Source organism: Triturus cristatus, chromosome 8 (assembly GCF_964204655.1).
Source record: "Triturus cristatus chromosome 8, aTriCri1.1, whole genome shotgun sequence".
In the NCBI taxonomy this organism is placed as follows: domain Eukaryota; kingdom Metazoa; phylum Chordata; class Amphibia; order Caudata; family Salamandridae; genus Triturus; species Triturus cristatus.
The window spans coordinates 1,635,522,144-1,635,546,197 of NC_140591.1; the positions used below are offsets into that span (position 1 = coordinate 1,635,522,144).

The window sequence follows — 24,054 nt, forward strand, 5'->3', positions numbered from 1 at the left end:
ATGCCAACTTCTGAAAGTGGCATTTCTAAAATAGCTATAATAAATCTGCGCACACCATTGTGTAGCATTTATTATCACTATTCCGAATATACCAAACTTGACCATGCTGCTCCTCTCATATCAATAATTACCACTGAAACACTTATCAGGGAATCCCCAATGCATTCCTATAGGGGGGCAGCCCCACAGTAGTGAGAAACCAAAATGGCTGTTTCTCACTACCAGGACATGTCACACACTTAAGGTACATGCCCTACCTTTTTCCTAGAATGCACCCTGTCAATGGGCCTAGCTAGGGCCTACCATAGGGGTGACTGACATGTAGTAAAAAGGGGGTCACAGACATGGCACACACTTTAGGTGCCACGTCACAGCGGCAGTAACACTGCACGCACAGGCCCTGCAATTGCAGAGGCCTGGGATAGGTTTGAAAGGCTACTTTGGTGGGTGGCGCAATCAGCGCTGCAAGCCCACCAGTAGCATTTAATTTACCAGCCCTGGGTATATGAGATACCACTTTACAAGGGACTGACAGGTAAATTAAATGGGCCAAACAGGTGTAGACCAGTCTTACCATAAGTAACACAGAGAGCACACGCACTTTTCACTGGGCAGCAGTGCTAAAGTGCGCAGAGTCCTAAAACCACCAACACCTTGTCAGAAAAAAGTCTAGGAGAAAGGCAACAAGTTTAGGAATGACCCGACAAAAAGGGCTAAGTCCAACACAACTCCCTTCCAGCCAAAATGCAGGGTTTATTCTCACATCCTGCATCTGTGTTTTGGTCGTTGCCTACTTTGGGATACTTTTACTGATAGCTTCTCCAGGATTTGCAAATCTTGGATCTGTAATCACAGTTTGCCTGGATTTTTTCATTTTTTGCACAGGAGAACGTTTTTTTAATAAGCAGTGTGTGTGCGCCATTCAATCTAGAAGTAGTGAATACACAACTGTCCTCTGGGCACGGACTATCCTGCAATACTAGTCAAAGAACATTATCTCTCTAGTGATGTTGTTTTTGTCTTGTATGTTTCTTTATCCCATGAATTGTCACACAGCTACCACCTTTTGCTCGTGTTCCAATTTTCAGACTGTTTTATGTACAATATTTCACCTAGCTCTCTAAATCCATATATAAACACATGCAGACACAAGTGCTACCCTGATGAACAATGTTTCATTTTTACAGCCTGAAGACCTGTCCCCAGTGCTTACAGATGCTGTCATTGAAAAGAAGCCAAAGTTTGTGCAGCTTTTCCTGGATCAAGGTGTCAGGCTGCGGGATTATGTGACGGAGGAAATTCTGACCCTCCTGTATGAAAAAATAAAGCCAACGCCCTCCTTCTGTCAGAAACTGAAGAAAATGCAGAAGAAAAAAAAAAAGGACCAAGATGGGAATCAGGAAGGTGTCGATCGCAGCCAAGTTTACAAGGCCCTGAAAAGCTTGTGCAGGTTCACAGAATCTGTTTACTCCCCAACAGAACAGACCGTTGTCAAAAGCACACCCCAGGTAGATCACCAGTTCTGCCAATACATTATTAATTATGACATTAAATGTTAACCCATAAGTGTCTTTTGCAATTGATGATAAAGCTTGCTAAGTCTCAGTAATATGGGCATTCTGCACGTTGAGAAACCCCCGGGACATAAAAAAGGGTCTTCACAATATCTACCCTTTTGTTAAATAAATATTTAAGGGTTCGAATTGGGTCATCAGAAAAAATCCTCAATGTCTTCCATAGGTTGTTACTGACTTCCGCATGAATTGAGCCATTATCCTTCAATATTGTTTTTGGTAAATTGAATTGTGGACGTAGCTTAGAGGACTGTTAAACTGGGGGAAGATGGGTCATAGCCTTATTGTGAGCTGTGCTTGAGCTTCCACCAAGCGAAAATAATGCGACTTCCAGAAGGTAATCGCCAGTCGGATTCCTGACCGGGCAGAAAAGGCCCTTAATATGGTGTTGGTGCTTTGCAGGCACCACCATTCATATAAGTATATGGCTTTTTTGATGCCTTTCCATGGCAGACACTCCGTCATGGAAAAGGCATGCGGATTTTGCTTTGGGGGCCCGTTGCGGGGTGGCGGTGTGGGAGGCTGCACTTGGAGGGTACCTATGCTACCCCCCCTACATTGGCATGGACAAGGTGGCAGGCACGTTGTGCATACCAATGCACAACATGCATTCTTGACATTGTGGCGGGTGCTGCTCACAGCACCGCCTGCGCAATGTTAACGATGCGGGATGCGACCACCAGGGTTGCGGTCGCATCCTGATTGCCATTGCGGGACCGCCGCACCTCTTGCAGGCGCTCGCATTTCCCGTTACGGTGGCGGGCGGACTTTGTCCGCCCGCATCCTAATGGACCTCAAAGTGTCTAAATGAACATACCAGATTAGAAAGGCTCAATCACATAGTCAAGTCACCTAAATAAGTAACAAAATGATATGCACAAGAAAACAATGTGTGCTTTGAGAGCTCTTAAACTATGTGCATGTTGAGTATGTCTATAGGCTAAAATGCAAATTTTCCAAGACTTTTGAAACAAGCCTGCTCTAAATAAAAATATACCAATGAGCTTAGAAGTTTAAAGAAAAATATTTTTTAAATAAGCTGTGGCAGAAAAGACCAAATGTGCAAAGTGATCTAGAAAGAGAAAATATATGTCAGAGGAAAAATGAGTCTGAATGAACTCAGGCAAAAGAAGGGTTTCTGACAAACTTGCATTTATCCTGCTTTGGACATGTTGTACAGAACAAAATGTGTTCATGTTTTTAACCCTTTCCGTGCTCATGACGGAACCACTCCGTCATGAGCCACGGGTGCGCTGTACTCATGACGGAGTGGTTCCGTCATGCTGCGGCCGTTGGCGGCCGCGGCGCTAATTCCCCGCCTGTGCGGGCGATTAGCGCAGTGGGCGGAGACGTGACGGAACCACTCCGTCATGAGCACAGCTCAACCGTGGCCCGTGACGGAGTGGTTCCGTCACGAGCACAGCGCCACCGCAACTGCCCCCAAACCTCCCCAGCGCCGCGGCGGAATTCCTGCCGCGGCGAAGGGGTTAACACACATTCTGTCACTGAGATGCGTTAAAATAAAAACATCTGCATCATAAAATCTTCATTGATAGTCAAACGCTTGAATAATCCCAGCCATTTTTGCAGTAACAGTAAGACCATAATATAGATGAATATGATATAGACAGAATGAAAATATTGTCTTTGAATCTGAAACATTTGAATACATCTGTTGAAATTCCAAAGAACAATGGGATCCATTACGATGGCTGGCAGACAAAGTCTGCCCGCCACCGCAACGGAGCATGGGACCAACCCCCGTAGTTGCGGTGGTCCCACAATGCACATTAGGATGCGCCCGCCACGAACATAATGTGACTTTCAGAAGGTAATCGCCAGTCGGGTTCCCGACCGGGCGGAAAAGGCCCTTAATAGGGTGGCGGTGCCTTGTAGGCACCACCATTCATATAAGTATGTGGCTTTTTTGATGCCTTTCCATGGCAGAGACTCCGCCATGGAAAGGCATGGGCATTTTACATTGCGGGTGGATCTGCTGGCTGCAGACAGGACCGAAATGCAAAAGCAGTGGCTACATCATTGCCATGCACTACATGGCAGGCACCATGTGGTGCCTGCCATGTTGTGCATTGCAATGAGGGGGCTACCATAGGTACACCCCATGTGCATCCCCCACCCCCGACACCCTGGGGGCCGGCAACAGGCCCCCAATGTCAGCCACTGCATGCCTTTCCATGGTGGCAACGCCACCATGCAAAGGCCAATGACCACATGCATCCTGATATGAATGGCATATCGTGTCTCTTTTCCGCCCGGTCGACGAGTCGACCGGAGGAAAAGCGGCGGACGGTCTTCCCGTCCGCCGCGGTGCCCCCTGCCATACTAATATGGCGGGGGGAGTACCAGGGACATTCGACGGCGGCGATCCGCCCGACATGCTAATGTCATTTATTCTGTATGCTGTATTGTGATAACCCTGCCAAATTCATTTGTAATATCATATTGCAGCATCTTTTGATAGAATTCCTGGTATACATATGTGCCTTATGTATTGAACATGAGTGCAAAAAAATGCACCTTGCTGACTTTCATTTAACAGTGATAGAAGGAAACAAGCATTGGCAAAGCCAATAGGTCTCGCCTATACAAGAGCGATTGGCTTTGGCAATGTGTTTTTGCCATGTTTTATGCAAGTGTGGCTGCTGTTCAGCATGCCTAAAAGTTAGTGGCAAATATGTTGGAGATTGTATTTTTTGGAGTAGAGTGTCATAAAGTGGAGTACAGGGAGTAGAGTGTTGTAGAGCTGAGTAGATGCGAGTAGAGTTCATTGCTTCAGAGGCAGAGAGAGTCGTAGAGTGCAGTGTCATGGAGTAGAGTGGAGTAGCATGGGGTGAAGTGGGGTGTCTTAGGATGGAGTGGGTTGGAGTGAGATAATGGGGTGAATTGGTTGGGGAAGATTGGGGTGGATTGGGGTAGAGTGTTGGATTGAGTGGAGTGGGGTGGATTAGAGTGGATGAACAGCATGGGGTGGATTGGAGTGGGGTGAATGAAAATGGGGTGAGATGGATTGGATTGCAATTGTGGTAGATTTAATTGGGGTGGGCGGATTGTTTATTTTTATTTTAGGAGTTTTATATAGCGCTGGCACGACCCAAGGGGTATCAGAGCGCTTTACAGCAACATATACAACAGAGTATTAAACAGTTAATGGTACAGTAGTAATAAGAGATACTAGATAGAATCCAATTCAGTATCATGACGTGAAGGCTTCCGTTCAGTCAGAGTGCAGGAGTGCGGTTGAGGTGACATGGAGCGACTATTGTCCAGGGGGGTAGAGATGACGGTGGAGGAGAAATTCTTTTAGTAGTCTCTTGAAACTAGTGAAGGAGAGGTTGGTTCTGATATGTTTGGGGAGAGAGTTCCAGATTCTAGGGACATTGCCTAATAGAGTGTGGGAGGGTTTTTTGTTTGTCTTTTGGGGGGGGATGAGAAGGAGTGTATTGGAGCTTCTTGGGTTTCTTAATTGGCCTGCTTTTGTGAGTTTGGCTGTGAGGTAGTCCGGTTTGCCAGTGTGTGGAACTTTGTGGGTGAGACAGGCCATTTTGAAACAACATTGTGCTTCGATTGGGAGCCACTTTAGATTTTGTAGCATGGGGGTGATGTGGTCTTGTTTCTTAGCTCCTGTATCCATTCATGCTGCTGCATTGATGGTAGCTCTCATGGGAGCTGGTGTGATGTGAAAATATTGTTTTTTTTTATATCGACCTACATTTTTATCGAGTTTTTAATATCGGAGGGACAGAATATCGATAGCAAGAATATCGGTGACCAGAATATCGACCTTAAGGTAAGTAATATTGTTTTTATTTATATCGAAGTAATATAGTTTGCAATAATATAGATGTCAATAATATTGACATTTGTATTAGTGTTATGTATTTTATATGTATGTGCGTAACATTTTTTGTTATGTTATTTATTTATTTTTAAATATATGTATTAAATGTTTAGAAGTTATTAATTTTTTTTAAAGTTCATTTTGTGTTTTAGTATTGTAGCGGGTTGTGGGTTTACAGGGAAATAGGGTAGGAAGTAATTTAATTTTAGTAATTTTTTTTTTTTAATTAATTATTTTAAATTAAATTTTGCATTTTAGTACTGTAGTGGGTTGTGGGTTTATAGGGGAATAGGGTGGGAAGTAATTTAATTATAATTAAGTAATTAATATTTTTTATTGGTATTGATAACTAATGTATTTTTAATTGAGTGGTAATTAATTATTATGAATTAATAGATAATTATATTAATAGTGTAAATATTTTTATGGAGCGGGTTGTGGGTTTATAGGGGAATAGGGTGGGAAGGTATTTAGTATAGTTAATGTATTTTTTATTTATTGTTATTTATTTAAAAAAAATATTAATTGGTAATTATTATTTGGTTAATTGATAATTATATTGTGTACATATTTCATGGAGCGGGTTTTGGGTTTATAGGGGAATAGGGTGGGAAGTAATTTATAATAATTCATTCTTTTTTTTATTTATTGGTATTCGTAATTAATAAATGTTTAATTAATTATTACTTGGTAATTATTAATTTATTAATTGAGAAATATTCGGTGAGCCATTTTTTACGGGGTGGGTTGTGTGTTTATAGGGGAATAGGGTGTGAAGCAATTTATTATAATTAATGTATTTTTTATTTATTGGTATTTATAATGTATTAAATATTTATTAATTGGTAAGGAATTTTTTAATCAATAATTCATTATTAATTATATTGTTATTTTTTATGTGGAGTGTTGTGGGTTTAGGGGGAATAGTGATGGAAGTAATTTAATTATAATTAATTATTATTTTTTATTGAATGTATTTATAACTAATTTATTTTTAAATATTTGTAATTTGTAATTTTGATTGATTTTCTATTGTTTTCTTATGGGTGTTTAATCATTAATTTTTTACTTAATTTAAAACGAAAACATAATTAATAAGTATTTAAATTTAAACCCCCTGCTGTCCAACACTTTCCCTACAGTTCTACTTTCTGGAGTGGGAGTAGTAATTTTAACCCTTACACTATCCAACACTTTCCCTACTGTTGCACTCACTGGAGTGGGAATAGTAATTTTAACCCCTGCGCTATCCAACACTTTCCCTACTGTTGCACTCTCTGGAGTGGGAATAGTAATTTTTACCCCTACGCTATCCAACACTTTCCCTACTATTGCAATTACTGCAGTGGGAATACTAATTTTTTACCCCCTACTCTATCCAACACTTTCCCTACTGTTGCACTGTTTGGAGTTGGAATAGTAATTTTATTCCCTCCGCTAGCTAATATTATTTGTATTATTTTTAATGTAGTACATAAATAATTTAAAAAAGATTAAAAATAATTTTATTTTTTATTTGTTATAGATATTTATTTTTTATTGTTTTGTGTAGATGTATTTATAATGTATAAGATATTTTTTAACAAGTTATAAGTTTTTAAAATATTAAAATAAGTATATATATTATATGTATGTTTAATTTATTTTTACATTCTATATATATTACTTATAATTTGTAAACATTTTAACATATTTTTATCTGTTTATTTTAATTATATGTATTTGCTTTATTTTACGTTCCTTTTTTAACTTTAAAAAAAACCGATATTTTTAACGATATCTTTGACATCGATATTTTTTTCAGATATTTTTGTACTTACCCTAATGTAGAGAGGATGTCAATATTCTTGACTTCGATATTCTTGTGTCAATATTTCTGTAGGTCGATATTCTGACCCTTGATATTCTGTCAGTGATTCATGGGGGCTACGTGTGCTTTGGGTGCTCCAGTGAGTGTGGCAGTACCATGTTCTAGTCTGGATAGAACCAGAACTTGTGTTGATGTTTTTAGGTCATTGGGTGGAAGGAAGGCTTGATTTTGTTCAGGAGGTTTAGGCTGTAGAAGGCACTCTTTGCAGTGGAGCTTATGTGAAAGCTCATGTTAAGCTTAGAGTCCAGAGAGCTCCCCAGAGATTTAGCTGAGTCGGATAGAGTGAGCTTGCAGTTTAGGGAGTCCAAGTTGTTTATCCATTCTTGGATCTGTGTGTGGTGGTTGAGTTTGGAGAAGGCCAAAATGACAGTTTTTTTTCTTGGTTGAGTTTGAAGGCATTGAGTAATAGCCAGTTTTGAACTTTTGAGAGTGTGGTGTGAAGTCGTAAGAGAGGATATTTCTATGGAAAGCTGGGTGTGGTCGGCATATAGGTGGTACGAGATACTTGCTTGTTTTAGAATGGTATTGACGGGTTCCATGTAAATGTTGAATAGTGTGGGAGAGAGGACAGAGCCCTCTGGCACCCCTCGGGTTATGGGAGAGATGTCAGACATGGAGTTGTTGATTTTAACAAATTGGGAACGGTTAAGTTGAAATGATGAAAACCATTTCAGAACAGCGCCATCAGCTCCGATACATTTTTGATAGGCATCTAGAAGTAACTTGTGATCAACTGTATCGAAAGCCGCAGAGAGTTCAAGGAGGACAGGTAGGCAGCCTCTGTTTGAGTCAAGGGAGCTGTGTAAGTCATCTGTTATACTCCGTATAGCTGTTTCAGTGCTGCATTTTCTTCCTGAAACCGGACTCGGGTGAGTAGAAGTACATTTATAAAGGCATTACTGGGACATATTATTGCATCACCCGCAAAAGTGTTAATGATCCAGGGACGTAATTTTGGGGTCGCAGCTGCAACCCCTAGCTTGCCTCTTCTGACCCCTGGTACTGCATTTGTGAGGCCTGGCCTCAGAGGTGGCAAAATCCATGCCAAGAACAAAGGGACTGCTTTATCATTCTCCTTGGCCCATTTTTTATTACTTTAATAGTGAATAATTGCATTATTTTCTATGAGTGTAAAGGAAAATGGCGCATCAGGAGCTGGAATGGGACCTTCGTGGTCATCTGAGTTAAGTGGAAATGTTTTTAAAGGTATGTTGTGTACATGCTTGCTGGTGGGAGGATGTTTTTGAGATAGAGGGAGTGTTTAGGTGTGTGAGCATGTGTGGGGGAGCAAAAATGAGTCAGGGACAGGTAGTGAGTGAGGATAAATAAAATTGAATGTCAGTAAGTGAGTATGAGCCAGTCAGATTGAATGAGAATAAGGGAGAGGGAGTGAGAATAAGGGGGAAGTGTAAGTTAGTGTGAGTAAGTACGAGTGAATGGGAGTCACAATGCATGAGAGTGAACGTGAATGAGTGAGAATAAGTGGAGTGGTATTATGCTCGAGAGTCGACCTTCGGCCCTGGCATACGAAACTTAATTCATGGCTTATAGAGGCATCTGTGGCAATACACTGGTGCGAAAATACTGAAGCAAATTCTTAACATAACTTGTAACTGTGACATAATACTGTCACTGACATACTAAGGGTAACACTTTACATGTGGAACCCCCATAAACTAAAGACTAGCACTGGCATACTGGAGGTAATTCTTGGCATAATGAGCACCTATGTTAAAAAATTGGTACTGGCTTACTAGTGGACCCACTGCAAAATGCTGGTGCTGGCTCATTGGAGGAGGGTGACATCCACGACAAAAAGCTGGCCAAAAATATGCTAGGGGTACATTTTGACATTGTGGCCAACCATGGTCTAAGGGTAGTACTAATAGCAAAATGCTGTAACTGCCATATTGTATGTAATAGTTGCCTTTAGGGGGCACCATGTCATATGGGGTGGCATCCATGACAAAATTCTGGTCCTGGCACAATGGAGGTCATTTTTGGCATATGGGGCACCCATAGGATTTTTGGAAAAAAGGGGTTAAAACACTGGGCATTGCTAGATTGCACTGGCTTGGCACATCATGAAAGAACCTATATATTTAACAAGTGCATTTCAGAGCCAAAGGCTTTTTAGCAAATGTATGTGAAAAGTTTGCTTAAACATGCCCCCATTTTTCAACATTTTCCCAGGGTGAGAACCCCCACAAACCCTCTGAGAAAATATATAGCTCATTCTCTTTGCTCACTAGAGTTTATGACAAGTACTATGTTACTTTTAAAAATTGTAACACTTTTAAAAATTGTGAAAGGACCCTAAGAATGGATTTCTTGTAGCAGTGGATCTCGCTGAGAGTCAGGGACCTGGACTGGTAGTGATGGGGCTTCTTGATCTCTGCCAGTGGCAAGCGCACTCTGGCGGGCAGCCTTGGTAGCGAGCTGTTTTGAGTTGCACCTTCCCTCCTGTAGACGTGCAGATGGTCTGCTTTGTAAGGGCCATAGCGAGTGCATTAGCTGTCTCTGAATGACATGCAAGATAGAATCATGGTGTATCAAAAAGAGACACTAGTGATCTGTGGTTATATTAATCACAAACTGTAGGAGGCTGACTTAGTGTACTGTGCACACTTATTTAAGTGATGCACCCTGCACTAATCCAAACAACCCTTATGGTGATTTTATTGGTCTAAGACAACCTTAGAAAGCTCTCTAAGTAGAAGCTATGGAGAGCAGCCTTAAGTCTTATCCAGAAGGAGTGTTAAGCAACTTGTTTTACCAGATCTTAATCATATAATGCAGGTTAAATGAAAAAGAACCACACAGTGTAGTTACAAAATGTCTATTACACAACAATCACTAAAACATTGGTATATCTCCTAGCTGGAGATATCAACACAAATACACAACAATACTTCAATTGCAAGAAGTAAGTAATCACCATACTCAGTGGTCTCCAGGGGGAGATGAAACCATATACTGAGAAAGTGGAATGTGAACTGCGACTGAAGTCAGGACTTAGACCAGGAGACTCAGAAAAGCTGGTGTTCCAATCAACCACCCAAGGTAAGAACCCAAGAACCCGATGGAGGCTGTGTGCAGAGTGGGAACACAGCCGCGTACCCAATAGAAGTCAATGGAAAGTCAAGGTTGCAGTTTTTAAGAAAAAGGACCCTTCCCAGTGGACCCTGAAGAAACCCCATGGAAGACAGATGGTTGGAGAGTCACCCCATCTGTAGATACCCCAGGAAGCAGAATACCTACTCCAGCGCAGCCAGGTGCATAGGTGCGAAGTGACATCGGAAATCCAGATAGACCTAAATGGAGGACTTCAGAAAAGATGCAGCTTGGGAAGTAGATGAAAGAGTCTGAAGGAATCCAAGGGCGGATTATAGGCGAGAAGAACCTGCAAGCAGAGTGTACAGAGTCTATGCCACTTGGAGGCGACCAGGAGGCACAGAAGAGAAATGCCCACTGATATCAGAAGATGCAGGAGTGCTGACGGTGACCTTGTCATTGCAGCTGTGGGGACTAGGCAATGCTGAGGAAGACCAGGAGCCATGCACAAGTTTTTCCATGTCGGAAGTCGAGAACCAGGAGAGTCGGTGTCCGGCGGAAGCACCAACAAGCCTTGCCAGAAGAAACAGGCAGGGAAAACGATGAAGAAGCAACGTTGGGACCAGCAAGGGCCAAGGGACCCACCAAATGCAGGAGAGTCAGAGTAGGCCACGAAAAAGCAGGGCAGACCACTGAAGTCAAAGAAGACCCTCAATGGGACCAATAGGCCGAAGGCACAGGGGTTTCAAGATTACCTCGAGCAGCTCACCAAAGATGCAGGGCCACGGTGCAGAGGATGTGGTGAGGACAAAGATCTTGGCAGGAAGAGATGCTGGAGCTTCTAGTAGTCCGAAGATCTCTGGAGTGCAGAGCCAACAAGCCTTGGCAACAGCAAGTCAAAGGGGTAGACAGGGGTTTGGTTGCATGCAGTTCCGACGAGGGATACTGGTCTCAAACTCACTGAGAGGACAGGTCAGGCCTTGAGAGAGTTGCAGAACCACCACCTGTGTTTCTGAGCCTTTCAAAGTGTGGGACGCCTTGAGCAGCAGACCGGTCAGCTTTGTTTCGGTGAATGCAGATGCAGTGGAGTGACTCCTTTACTCCAAGGGAGATTACTTTGGGTGTCCTTGATGCCCACAGGTCTGGAGAAGAACCTGGAAGAAGCACAGATGATGAAGACTTGCAGAACAGCGAGACCAGGAGCATCATGAGTCTTCCTTGGTGCAGTCTTGGTTCCAGACGAAGTCCAGCGAAGTCCAGGTGCCCATACGGTAGAAGTTGAAGTAGTTTCGGTTTTGAATCTTGTCCCATGATGAATCTGAAGAACCACCCACAGGTAAGCCCTTAAGTACCCTAGGTAAATGGTTGGAATGATTCAGGGGTCCCTCTCAAAGGAGGGGCTGGACAGAGAGGGGGATACTCCCATGTCCTTTGTCCAGTTTTGCACCAGAGCGGGAGTCAAGGGCTCCCTGAACTGGCTCAAACTGGAGTATGCAAGGAGGGCACAAAATGTGCCCTTCAGAGCAGTCTGTTGCCGCTGTCAAGTGCCCCCACCCCAGCCCAATTCACTAAGTCCTGTCTGGGAGGTGGTCACACCTCCCTGTGACAGGAAACCTATTGATCTACCTTCCCCTGCTCAAGCACAGCTCAGCAGCAGGAGGGAAGAATTGGGTCTGTGGTCAACAGCAGCACTAGCTTGCTGTTAGACGCTGAAAGGCTGGTACCAGGAATACAAGGGGGTACCCCAAGGGAGCCCCCAGTACATGGAATCCTACATCCAATGCCAGAATCAGTACTGGGGTAGGATTCCAACAGGCTTAATACCAAACATGACCATTTTCCATGCAGCCAATATATAGTTGGACATATCGTAAATGACTTGATGTCCACTATATGTAAAAAAGTGGCTGACCGCACTTACAAAGCCTGGATAATCGACTCTGGGGTTTGTAGGAGGTGTCCTGCTCATGCGGGGGCACCCTCACACTTATAAACAAGCAGCCTGCCCTCAGGACTGAAGAGCCTGCCATAGGAGTAGCTTGTAGGTTTTAAGTGTAGTGATCTCAGATATAAGGAAACTTGTATCTGTCGTGAGAGGTGCAAGAACCAACTCATGGCAGCCTGTAGTCACAGTTTAAGTGGTCTCCCATGGGTGGCACAATACATGCTGCAGCCCAGGGGAGTACCTATGCCCTGAGTACCTCAGTACCATATACTAGGGACTTACAAGGCTACACCATAAGCTAGTTGTGAATCTACTAAACTGCTTACCAATGTCAAATTTAGGGAGAAAGCATAGTGACTGGGGGTCCTGCTTGGCAGGATCCCAATCAGACTAGGTCATAAAACAGACTAACACCAAGTAAAAAGTGGGGGTAACCATGAAAGCAGATCCTACTTTCCTGCACAACTTATTATGTATCTGCGTCTATATCAATTATCTTGATATTACCCAGGTTAAGGTCAAGTGATAATACTTCCTCTAAAGATTCTGGGTCTGAGGTTATATGATGTCATTTCTTTTCATGTCCTTAGGGTCAAAGGGTGTGTGATGGCACATCTGCTACCCCGGGCATTTTGGTGAATCAATGTCTATATTGTGAACAAACAAATATGTATCTTTTTCATGTATTCAGAAAACCTTTTACCTTATTTACAGACTCTTAAAATGTTCTCTCAGAAACTGATTAGAATTTGATTTCAACAATGGGGAGAGTGCACCCAAAAATTTGAAAAAGGTGTTTTTATTACAAATGCACTACAATCTTCCCTTTACATATATTGAAATGTCCACTTGCTATATATTCTATTGGGTGGATATTTACACATCAAGGTACTGCTGGCAATCTATGATCGTTGCAGATTCCCAGGAGTGCTCCTGCAATTGTTTTCAAATCCCAAAGACATTATTAATTTGCGCAACACAAAGGAACATACATGGAGGAGTCACTGAGAAGTACTTCACTTAAGAGCGGTTTTTAAACTGGTCTTTAATATTATGTGCATTAGTTCTACCCTCCAGCATTAGCCTGATAAGATGCTCCATTGTATAAAATGTTTGGTTTTCATGCATTTCAATGATCAAAGAATGAGACTTGTGTTATGTATATAGCTGTACTGCAGATTGCATGCATTATTTTTTTTTATTTATAGAACTGTTTATGGCAACATTGCTCTGTTATAGGTGCTCTACAAAAAAATAGTGGAAAAAAGAAAGACAGTAGTTAAACAATATGATTTGTTTAAAAATGAGCTCAAGCAAGGTACATTATGACTTACACTTTTCTAGATAATAGTTTAATAGCTGTTCCAGAAGTTCTGCATTCAAGTACTGATTTTCGGTAGTTTTTATTTTTTAAACAGTTTAACGTTTTACATTTTATATTTACAGCTTATGTTTTAATTTTTAGGTTTGGTAACTGAAAAAGGATTTGATGCAAAGGTTAAGTCTTTGTTTAAAGAAATGTCTTGTACTGCTTCATCTATTACCTCTAACACTAAAAGTAAAGGAATGCATTTCTATTCAGTGTATACTTGTTTAGTTCCAGTAATGTATTATTTTCGAACCAACTATTGTCTTTTATTCAATCTACTATTGAAAATAAGTACCTTTCAAATGCATTCAAGTCAGCAAGTTAACCAACTGACATTACAAATGCCTGTTACTAAAAAGCTCATCCTCCTTGAAGCCATGTTTTATTTTTATTACACAACACCATATTCTGACTCTACAAAGTTCTGCTTTAGAATTCCCAGTATAAACATGCAGCTACTGTTTAAAAACAGAAACCCTATCCAATGAAGTTACTGTAAATTTGCATATTCAATGCAGTTTCCAGCTGAATTTCATGGGCAATGCCATTAAATATCACAGATCAATAGCAAACACAAAAATAGGTCTAATTCACAAGTGCAACAGAAAAAGATTTTGTGTGTAATATATCAATCTTCATACATAACATACAGATGCCAGTCTATTGTTTTTGTTGCTGAGCCCTCTTTTTAGTGTGTTGCCTCTTTGACTTTAACTAAAATATATCTTTATGCAAATCATTCCACCCATTGGTCTTCTGAATCGTTGACGTAAATATTACCCTCCTAGGAATACTTATTGAATGTAAAATAGAGTAATTGTTTCTTATGGTATACTGCATGGTTTCCCAAATAATATTTTTTCCACTCTGTGCAAGTATTCTTGATGTTGCCTCATATGTTTGAACCAGACTCCACTTTCACTGATGTCATCTTACGTCAAAATCATTAAACTTCAGCATGTTCATTATTCTTTTACAAAGCAGTGTTGCTGTGCTGCTATGTTTAATGCAATCAGGGTAGACTCAAACTTTCAACAGATGGTGTTGGTATTGTTAAATGCTGCATAACGACTTAAAGGCTTTTTATGCCTCTTTAAAATGTACATCAGGACTGTAGCCCAAAGCTGCAGTATAACATGTAAGCTACAGACTAAGCCACCCTCTGTTATCCTCATACTTTACACCCCACATGCTTTTAGAATTCTGAAGCAGTGACAATGTTTGCGATGGTATCAGAGACCCTGTCAAGCAGAGGGCATCTGGAGTAGTTTTCTGGCCACAGTGGTTCTGAGTTTGACCCACCACCAAGCCCGCTCCCCCACTAGCTGAGCTCTTGTGTAGAGCTGAGATGACTGCTCAGGTGCAGAATGGTCCCCTTGAGTGAGGAGTAATAGTTTTTGGCTGAGCTATGCAGTCATTGTTCCAGACAAGAAGAAGTAAGAGAAGTTCTTGTACCCACGGAGCAATTAACAATATTGACTTGAAGCACTATGCATTGGAAGGAACAGAGGAAGATGAACATTTTTAGAGTGAAAGGGAATTGATGCAACTTATTAATGTTCTAATTGTGAACCTGACTAAAACGTTGTTATTGTGGAAACAGAAGCGAGACTGGAAGTTACACATTTTGAAACAGTCAGGAAGTAAAAAAGTCCAACCTCCAGAATTCAAGGCACATATGAGTTAATCTTGAATGACCTTGCACCTTTCAAAACCTGTCCATGAATTTCATTCAGAAGTTTGGTGTACGGGTGGAGCACTTCAATATCATATAGAGGACACACACCTTTATGCTGACTGTGGTTTCACTGAATCACTAGTTTCACTGTTGGAAATCTTTCTGGGGCAATTGTTAGCTCTGTAGTGCAACTTGGGACACCTGCCAGTGTCTAAGGCATCTAGACTTCGTCACAAAGCCCTTAACAATAACAAAGAGCTCGCAGGCCCCTCTTGGGGCACAGTAATCATGGTACTCTGCACCCTACATGGATCTCTTACCAAGATTCAGGCGTTTCTGTACCATGCACAGTAGCCACTATGCAACTGTCCCATTTAGCCTCAGAACATGGGCTCCGAGTCTGCAATTGCAGGTAAGAATCCGATAGCCCCAGCTCATTCACCCATATAAAGAAGGTTCTTCTCAGTCGAAGATTGATTATGTAGTGGTTAGTGTAGCAATCTGGGACAGCTAATAGATTTCAAAGTGGACAGCAGAGAAGATAGTGATCACTACCCATCATGGCTAACACTGGCAGGAACTCCTTTTAGACCTGCACTCCCGATGCAGGCACTATGCTAATACAATCATTGTTCAGAAATAATTGAAGATCAGTTAAGTGCCCATCGATAGAGACTAAACCAGACACCCCAACTAAGATTTACAATGTATTCTTGGAAACTCCGTCTCCATTCATTGACCAGCCTCTCTCTGCTATTCTTACAATAGATATACATAGCTCCTTAGTCGAGAATTTAAAACCATTTAACAAAGATGCCTATAAAAATGCAAAAGGTGGAATGCAGAAATGCACGTACTGTAATCCTTGGTACATGAAGGAGTGCAGAGTGGCCAGGAAACAGTTATAATGGCTTTCAAGACTAAAAGCACTAATGCAGTGCGAGTAGCGAGAACAGAGTAAAAGAAAGTATTAGCCCTAGTCCATAGGAGATAAGTTGGGGCACTTGTGAATTAGACTTATTTTTGTGACCGCTATTGATTTGTGATATTTAATGACATTGACCATGAAATTCAGCTGTTTTATATTTGCTAATGTACAGTAGCGTCATTGTGAATTGTTTGTTTTTTAAACAGTAGCTGCGAGTTTAGTCTGGGAACCCTACAGCAGAACTTTGCCAAGTCAGAATATGGTGTCCTGTTATAAAAATAAAATTATGCTTCAAGGAGGGTAAGCTTTTAAGTAACAGGCACTTATAATGTTGGTTGGTTAACTTGCTGATTTGACAGGGTTTGAAAGGCATTTATTTTCAATAGGAGATAGAATAAAAGACACTATTTGGTATGGAAATAATGAATCACTGACAAAATATCGATGGACAAAATATCGTGTTTCCAAAATATCGGGACAGAAATATTGGTTAAAAAGATCGACATCCTATCTACATAATGGTAAGTACTGAAATATATCGAAAAAAATATATAGTTTGTTAAAAATATCGAAGTTAAAAATATTGTTTTTTAAATGTATAAAAATAATGTAAAACACTAAATGTAATGTAAAAATAAATTAAACATACATATATAAAATGTGTATATATATATATTTACTTAATAATTAATAATAATTTTAATAAATCATAAAATGTTAGAAATATATTAAAAATTATATATATATATATATATATATTACCTACTGGCGGTCGCCAGTAGGTAGTTATAGTTAGGACCCTGTTTCCATAGGAAAACCGCAACATTCTATTTTGAATAACTTTGGCGCCGGTCGACGAATCCTCGCGAAATTTTCAAAACTAATGGGTAAGGGGGGTCCCAAAACGCGTTTTTCCCATGCATTTTTCCATAGGACCTTTAGACACCGCTACAGCCCGAACGGCTGAACAGAGTTCCTTGAAATTTGGCAGAGAGGTAGTCCTCAGGTCAAGGAAGTGCCTTTTGTAGGTTTGGTGTAAATCTGTTCAGTAGATTCTGAGAAAATAGCCTTTAAATCAATATATATATCTGAGCCAGCTTACGGTGCGCTTACGGTGCGCTTACCGTACGCGTACGGTGGCGAGCGCGATTCTGATTGGCTGTTAGATCTTAGTAAACATTCGAATCGGTCGAAACCAGGAAGCGGCGGCCGCCATTTTGTGTGTTTCACTCAGAAAAAAAAGGGTGATAACTTGAAAAGGGGGCAAGGAAGAGAGTTACAGACCCCCTAACATTTGAAAGGGGGTCAAAGAAGGACAGAAAAGTACAAAAAAAACATTTATTAATTTTAAAAAAAATCGCGGGGTACGCGTACGGTAAGCTTACGGTAAGCTTACCGTACGCATACGGTAGAAAAAAAAAATAAAAAATAAAATTCAGATTTAAGTGTTTAGATATTAGGGGGCTCTAAAAAGAGCCGTTGTGTTTATTAAGTGATTTTTTTAGTGGTACCTACAAGTAAGTACCGATGCAGAGTCTAAGGTTCAAGAGGAAGACTCTGTTCCCTTCATCAGTGAAGTGTACACCATCTCCTCTATAAATGTCTTGCATGTCGTAACGCAAGTTGTTGTGGTAAATGGAACCCATACCATAGTCACGGAGGAAAGCAGAAACAGATTTGTTGACGTGCTTTCTTGCTTTGTCAATCTGTGGACAAAAATGATTGGACCAGTTCCATTTTTGCCTTTGGCATATGTTAGAAAACACAAAGGCAGTTTTAGGGAAAAGTGAAAACAGTTGTGCAAAGGTCTCCTTCATAAGCATTTCCAGACCTACCCCAGTCAAAGTGCCTAGGTCATTGCCACCACAGTGCACTATTATGAGGTCAGGGTGTTGGATTTGCATGAAGGATTTCACCAATGGCATCAATTGGTGCCATTTTAACCCTCTCTGACCAATCCATTTAATGTCTACATTTGGCAAAGCAAGGTCTCTCACCATACCTGTTTTCTTTGCATACTTTTCACTCCAGAAGACATAGCTGTGCCCTACAATCCACACTGTGAACATCTTCAAAGGAGAACTGGATGCACTCAGGAGGTGTAATTCAGTAGAATGGTAAAAAGAAATGAAAGACAGTTTGGAAATGGGGGCATACATATTTTTTTTATAAAAAAAAAAGAACTGATTGGCTGTTTCATACCATTCTACAATAACAACTAGGCTGTATGTGTACATTTATAGAAGCATGTTTTGTATTGGTACAGAAAAATGTGTTACCAAAGAACAGTACTATGGATTTGCTGTTAGGTTTGAAAAGTCAAGCACTCCTGCTCTTTGGAAATGAAACATTGTGTGGTGAACTTCTGACCTAACTCTACACAGCAGTGTTTCAAGAGCTGTTGCTATGGTAGCAGGCAGAAGTCAAGTTGGGGGAAGGGTACTAGGCTGAAGTCAAGTTGGGGGAAGGGTACTTTTGGAAAAGGGTTGGTTTTCAACCAATAGAAATGTGTGATTACATTTGAAAAAAAGGGGGAAGCACTGAGATTTGAAATTAACATGTATATGTGTGGAAAAAGAGAGGGAAACGTTGCCATTATCTGGTTCTGCTGAGAGGAGAGAGGTGTAGAGAACAGAGATCCTGGCTCTGATAATCTGCTGTTTGAGTGCCACATTTCTTTCACAACTAAATAATTTTAAAGGTGAGTTATGAGTTTGAGAGGGGATGTATATGGTAAATTAAGAAATGAATAATAGAATTGGAATTCCTTTTGTTGAAGTTGTGTTTATCATTTTCTGTTTTGGGAGAAATTTAAATGTGAGGAACATGTAAAATAATATGGACTATGTTTTCACGATAAATTAAGGTGTACTGGTATAAATAAGGAATACTTTTAGGGTTTGAGGTTGCACTCAGTAATGCAAATACATTCAGCATCACTAAGGCTGGTTGCCTTTGCTGGAGTGTAGTCAGTCACCCAGGTTACACATGTTGCTGGTCTCAGAAAGCTGTTTGGTATTGCTCTGGTGATTTTACATTTGCATTAGATGGAAAGGGGGAGCTATTTTTTTGTGCAGAAGCAGACTCTTAGCACACAGCCAGCTGCTTATCCTGTGGAATCATGCACAGTATTCACAACCGAGTGGGGTTTGAGGTTGCAGTCAGTAATGCAAATACATTCAGCATCACTACGGCTGGTTGCCCTTGCTGGAGTGTACTCAGTCACCCAGGTTACACATGTTGCTGGTCTGAAAAAGCTGTTTGGACATGTGCTTTTTTAAGAATCTGAAAAGTGGATTTAAAATGTGTCAGACGGTAAAAGTATTTATCACTTGCCAAAAAAAAGAGCAGTAAGTGTGGTTTCAAATTGGCAAAGAAATTTCGTTTTCAGACTAATATGAAAACATGACTCTGTGTGCAAAGAGGAATTACAGGCAGAGATTTATTGCGTACTACTCTGGTAATTTTACAGTTGCATTAGTAGGAAAGGGGGAGCTAATTTTTTCTGCAGAAGCAGACTCTTAGCACACACCCAGCTGCTTATCCTGTGGAATTATGCACAGTATTCACAACCGAGTGGGGTTTGAGGTTGCACTTAGTAATGCAAATACAAACTTGTAAAATAATACGGACTATGTTTTCACCATAAATTAAGGTGTAGTGGTATAAATGAGGAATACTTTTAGGGTTTGAGGTTGCAGTCAGTAATGCAAATACATTGAGCATCACTAAGGCTGGTTGCCCTTGCTGGAGTGTAGTCAGTCACCCAGGTTACACATGTTGCTGGTCTCAGAAAGCTGTTTGGTATTGCTCTGTTGATTTTACATTTGCATTAGATGGAAAGGGGGAGCTATTTTTTTATGCAGAAGCAGACTCTTAGCACACAGCCAGCTGCTTATCCTGTGGAATCATGCACAGTATTCACAACCGAGTGGGGTTTGAGGTTGCACTTAGTAATGCAAATACATTCAGCATCACTAAGGCTGGTTGCCCTTGCTGGAGTGTAGTCAGTCACCCAGGTTACACATGTTGCTGGTCTCAGAAAGCTGTTTGGTATTGCTCTGGTGATTTTACATTTGCATTAGATGGAAAGGGGGAGGTATTTTTTTGTGCAGAAGCAGACTCTTAGCACACACCCAGCTGCTTATCCTGTGGAATTATGCACAGTATTCACAACCGAGTGGGGTTTGAGGTTGCAGTCAGTAATGCAAATACATTCAGCATCACTAAGGCTGGTTGCCCTTGCTGGAGTGTAGTCAGTCACCCAGGTTACACATGGTGCTGGTCTCAAAAAGCAGTTTGGACATGTGCTTTTATCAGAATCTGAAAAGTGGATTCAAAATGTGTCAGACTGTAAAAGTACTTATCACTTGCCAAAAAAATAGTAGAAAGTGTGCTTTCCAATTGGCAAAGAAATTTCGTTTTCTGTCTAATTTCAATGCACACAGGAGTTGTTTTTAGATATTTAATTTGTGAAGGTGTTATTGTGATTTTCACTTCTAGGAAAGGGGTACTTAGTATTTTAAGATTTGAAAAGATCATAAAAAATGTAGTAATATATTTAAATTAAAAAAAGGATTTTTTTTTTAGTTTTTTTCAGGTATTGCTGAAGAGCAGTGAACAAAATTTAAGATGCCTACAAAATCCAGACTAAGGAAAAACCACAAAAAAAACTATATTTGAAGACAACTGGAGGACCTAAGTTAGTTGGAGATGCTCATGTTGGGAAAAAAAAAGTCTTCTGGTAAGCAGACAAAAGATTTTTTAAAGAACATCTTCAAAAAAAGGAAAAATGTACAAAATGTCTGTACTGGAAAGAATGTTTTCAATAGAAAAAAACAGGAAAAAATTGAGAATTTAGTTAATGCAAATATACCTTCTGCAACAATAAAGATTAACTTAAACAGAAAAACAGTGTTTAAAGATACGTCGAAAAATGTTTCAGAGAAGAGTTATGTCCAATTTGATAAAGGATGTGAAGAAATATAAGAAAAAGGCAAAATATTATAAGAGAAAAAAAGAAATTGAAGCCATTGCAGCAAAGGCATTAGAATTAAAAAGGAAACTATTCATTTTAATTTTGAATAGGATGCGTACATTAGATAAAATGGTTAATGTACTGAAATCACAATGCAAAAGGAAAAGAGTAGTGAAAAGAACAAACTTTTGTAAAGTGTTTTTAGGAGAATGGATGCATAGTTCAAGTAGTGAACCTTTTTTTAATGAAGAGAGTTATTTTCAAAGTAATAGTTTGCTGCATGCAGTTGACACCAGAGGTCGTGCTTATGAAGTGAAAAATGGTTGCATAATGGAGAAGGAGATAATGGTTCCAAGAGATGAGGTACAAGTGATGGCGGATGAGGCTATGGGGAGACGTCCTAAAGCCCCAGTGTACACTTGGAATTGTAGTAGTATTTGCACTGTGCGTCAGGAATCTATTGATACATTTCGTGAGTTTCTAAGAGAATATAGTAAAATAAAGTGTAAAACAGAAGATTAAGGTGCTTCAAAGTCTAGATCCATGCAGAGTGAGAGAGAATACTGGTTTGCAGGGTCATTCTCTGGCTTGTCTATCTAGAAAAGTGTGTAAAAGTGTTTTTCATCATTTTAGGATGCTGGCTGTTCATCATACTGAAATGAGAAAGTTTGTGAGACGGTTGTATTTTGCTAAAAGTCCAGCAATAAAGTTAGATGAATTAAATAGGGCTCTGTTCCGTGGATCGGTATCAGATGTAGAGAAGGTTATTGATGAAATTCAGTTTTGTTACCTTGGTCCTGAACAAGACAGTGCAGAAAAGGACACAGTAAATGAGGAAGAAGTGGAAGAGAATGTAGAACCCTCTGTAAGTAAAACATTTAATGATCACATAACAAAATTTGCAATAATCTCTAATGAAAGACCAAATATAACTTGTATTTGTTGCCGCAGAACTCATTATAGAAAACAAACTAGGAATGTTGATCTCTACAGCAAAAGTGAAAATGAAGATAATTATAAGTGGAAGGATTTTGCCACATATATATTTCTTGAAAATTGTTTTGAATTGGGTGAAGATTAGCGTATTTGTAAATACTGTTACAACAAGTTAGAGGAAAATAGAATGCCGACCAGAGCTGTACATAATAATTTAGAATTGGATGTTCTTCCTGCCGAACTTTCTGAATTAAATACATATGAGTCTATACCTATTCAATGTGTTCATCCGTTCCAGACCATAGTACGTATGGAGCCCAAAACTGGTAAATTACCTCCTTCAGATTTACTGAGAGGTTTAAAAGGTAGAGTGGTGTATTTGCCCTTGGATTTGAAAAAAAATATGGAAACTATTGATGCAGCTACTTTGGAAACTGAACCATTAGTTATTCTGGTTAATGGTGTACCTACAAAGAATAAGAAGATTTGGCAGGAGCTGGTAGATGTACGGAAAGTACAAAGAGCAAATTTGTATTTGAAAAGGAATAACAAATGGTATGAATCAATTTATATAGAAGAAGAAGAAGATTTACAAGAAGACACAAACACCAACTGGACAAATTGAAAAAGTGGACAAGTCAAAGGATGAAGAAATTTATGAACATTTTAGCATACATCCTCTTCATTCAAAAGAAGTTATGGGAGACAATATTGATCTCTTTCAGATGAAGAAAGCAAAAGGAACTCCCGTGAGTGTATGGGAGGAGAGCTTGGAAGCTCGATGTTTTCCCCAGCTGTTTCCTAAAGGAAAAGGAGGACGATACGATGAACGTCCAGAACAGATTCCAGCCTCTGAGTATCGGACTACAAGACTATATGCAGAAGATCCAAGATTTCGACAAAGTATTCCTTATTTATTCCATCTTTTATTTGAAAGCGACTTGTCTGCATTATCATATGCAGTAAATCACATTTTAAAAAGTGGAGTACATTTACAAAATGTGTCTGCTAAGGATTTTATGGAGAAAGTGCAGCACCGAGATGATCATTTGGAAACACAACTGATCAATCTGATGGCTTGTCAGCGTGGGACAAATGAATATTGGTACCGACGCCATGGTGAATTAAAATGCATGTTACGAAATTTAGGAACACCAACATGGTTCCTTACCCTAAGCTGTGCTGAGTACGCTTGGGATGATTTACTGGATTTTCTACGAGAGGCAAATTCAAACATTAAAAATATCGAATACAAGACAGCAGGAGAACTGTGCTCATTGGATCCGGTTAATGTTTGCAGATATTTCAATCATAGATTTGAGGCTATGATGTCCTTCATCTGCAATAAAACAAATCCACCTCTTGGAGAAGTAGTGGATTTCTTTTGGAGAAAAGAGTACCAGGCAAGAGGTGCTCCTCATATTCATATGCTGTTGTGGATCAAGGATGCCCCAAAGTTTGGAACAGATACTGATGAAGCAGTGTTATCTTACATTGAAGAATATGCAACATGTGCTATACCAAAAAGCACAGAAGAGAAAAAGTTAAAGGAGCAAGTTTTACGTTTCCAAAGTCATCGGTGTGGAAAATACTGTCGACGGAAATACAAGAGCAAAGATAAATACTACACTAAATGTCGATTTGGATTTCCTAGACCTGTTCTTTCAAATGGAAGAGTAAACAGTTTTATGTCATCTGTGAGACATACTATCACAAGAAAATCACCTAAGAATACCTACAACCTAAAAAGAAAAGAAGAATCAAAAAATATAAATGACTACAACCCAGTCATTTTATCCATGTGGAATGCTAACATGGATATACAATATATAGCTGACAATTCCATTGCTGTTGCTCGATATG

General features: G+C 40.1%; 1 protein-coding gene across 3 annotated transcripts in view; it reads left to right on the forward strand.

Annotated features, from left to right (window-relative positions):
* LOC146808464 (transient receptor potential cation channel subfamily M member 2-like) overlaps window positions 1-24,054 on the forward strand; it is a 1,747,278-nt gene that overhangs the window by 837,287 nt on the left and 885,937 nt on the right. For 2 of the 3 annotated variants that reach the window (XM_085623572.1, XM_085623571.1), the window contains exon 12: window positions 1,188-1,508. The exons of the other annotated variant lie outside the window; for it this stretch is intronic. In XM_085623572.1, the coding sequence (XP_085479698.1) occupies window positions 1,188-1,508 (321 nt within the window). The remainder of the gene's footprint in view (window positions 1-1,187; window positions 1,509-24,054) is intronic. 3 annotated transcript variants of the gene reach the window in all.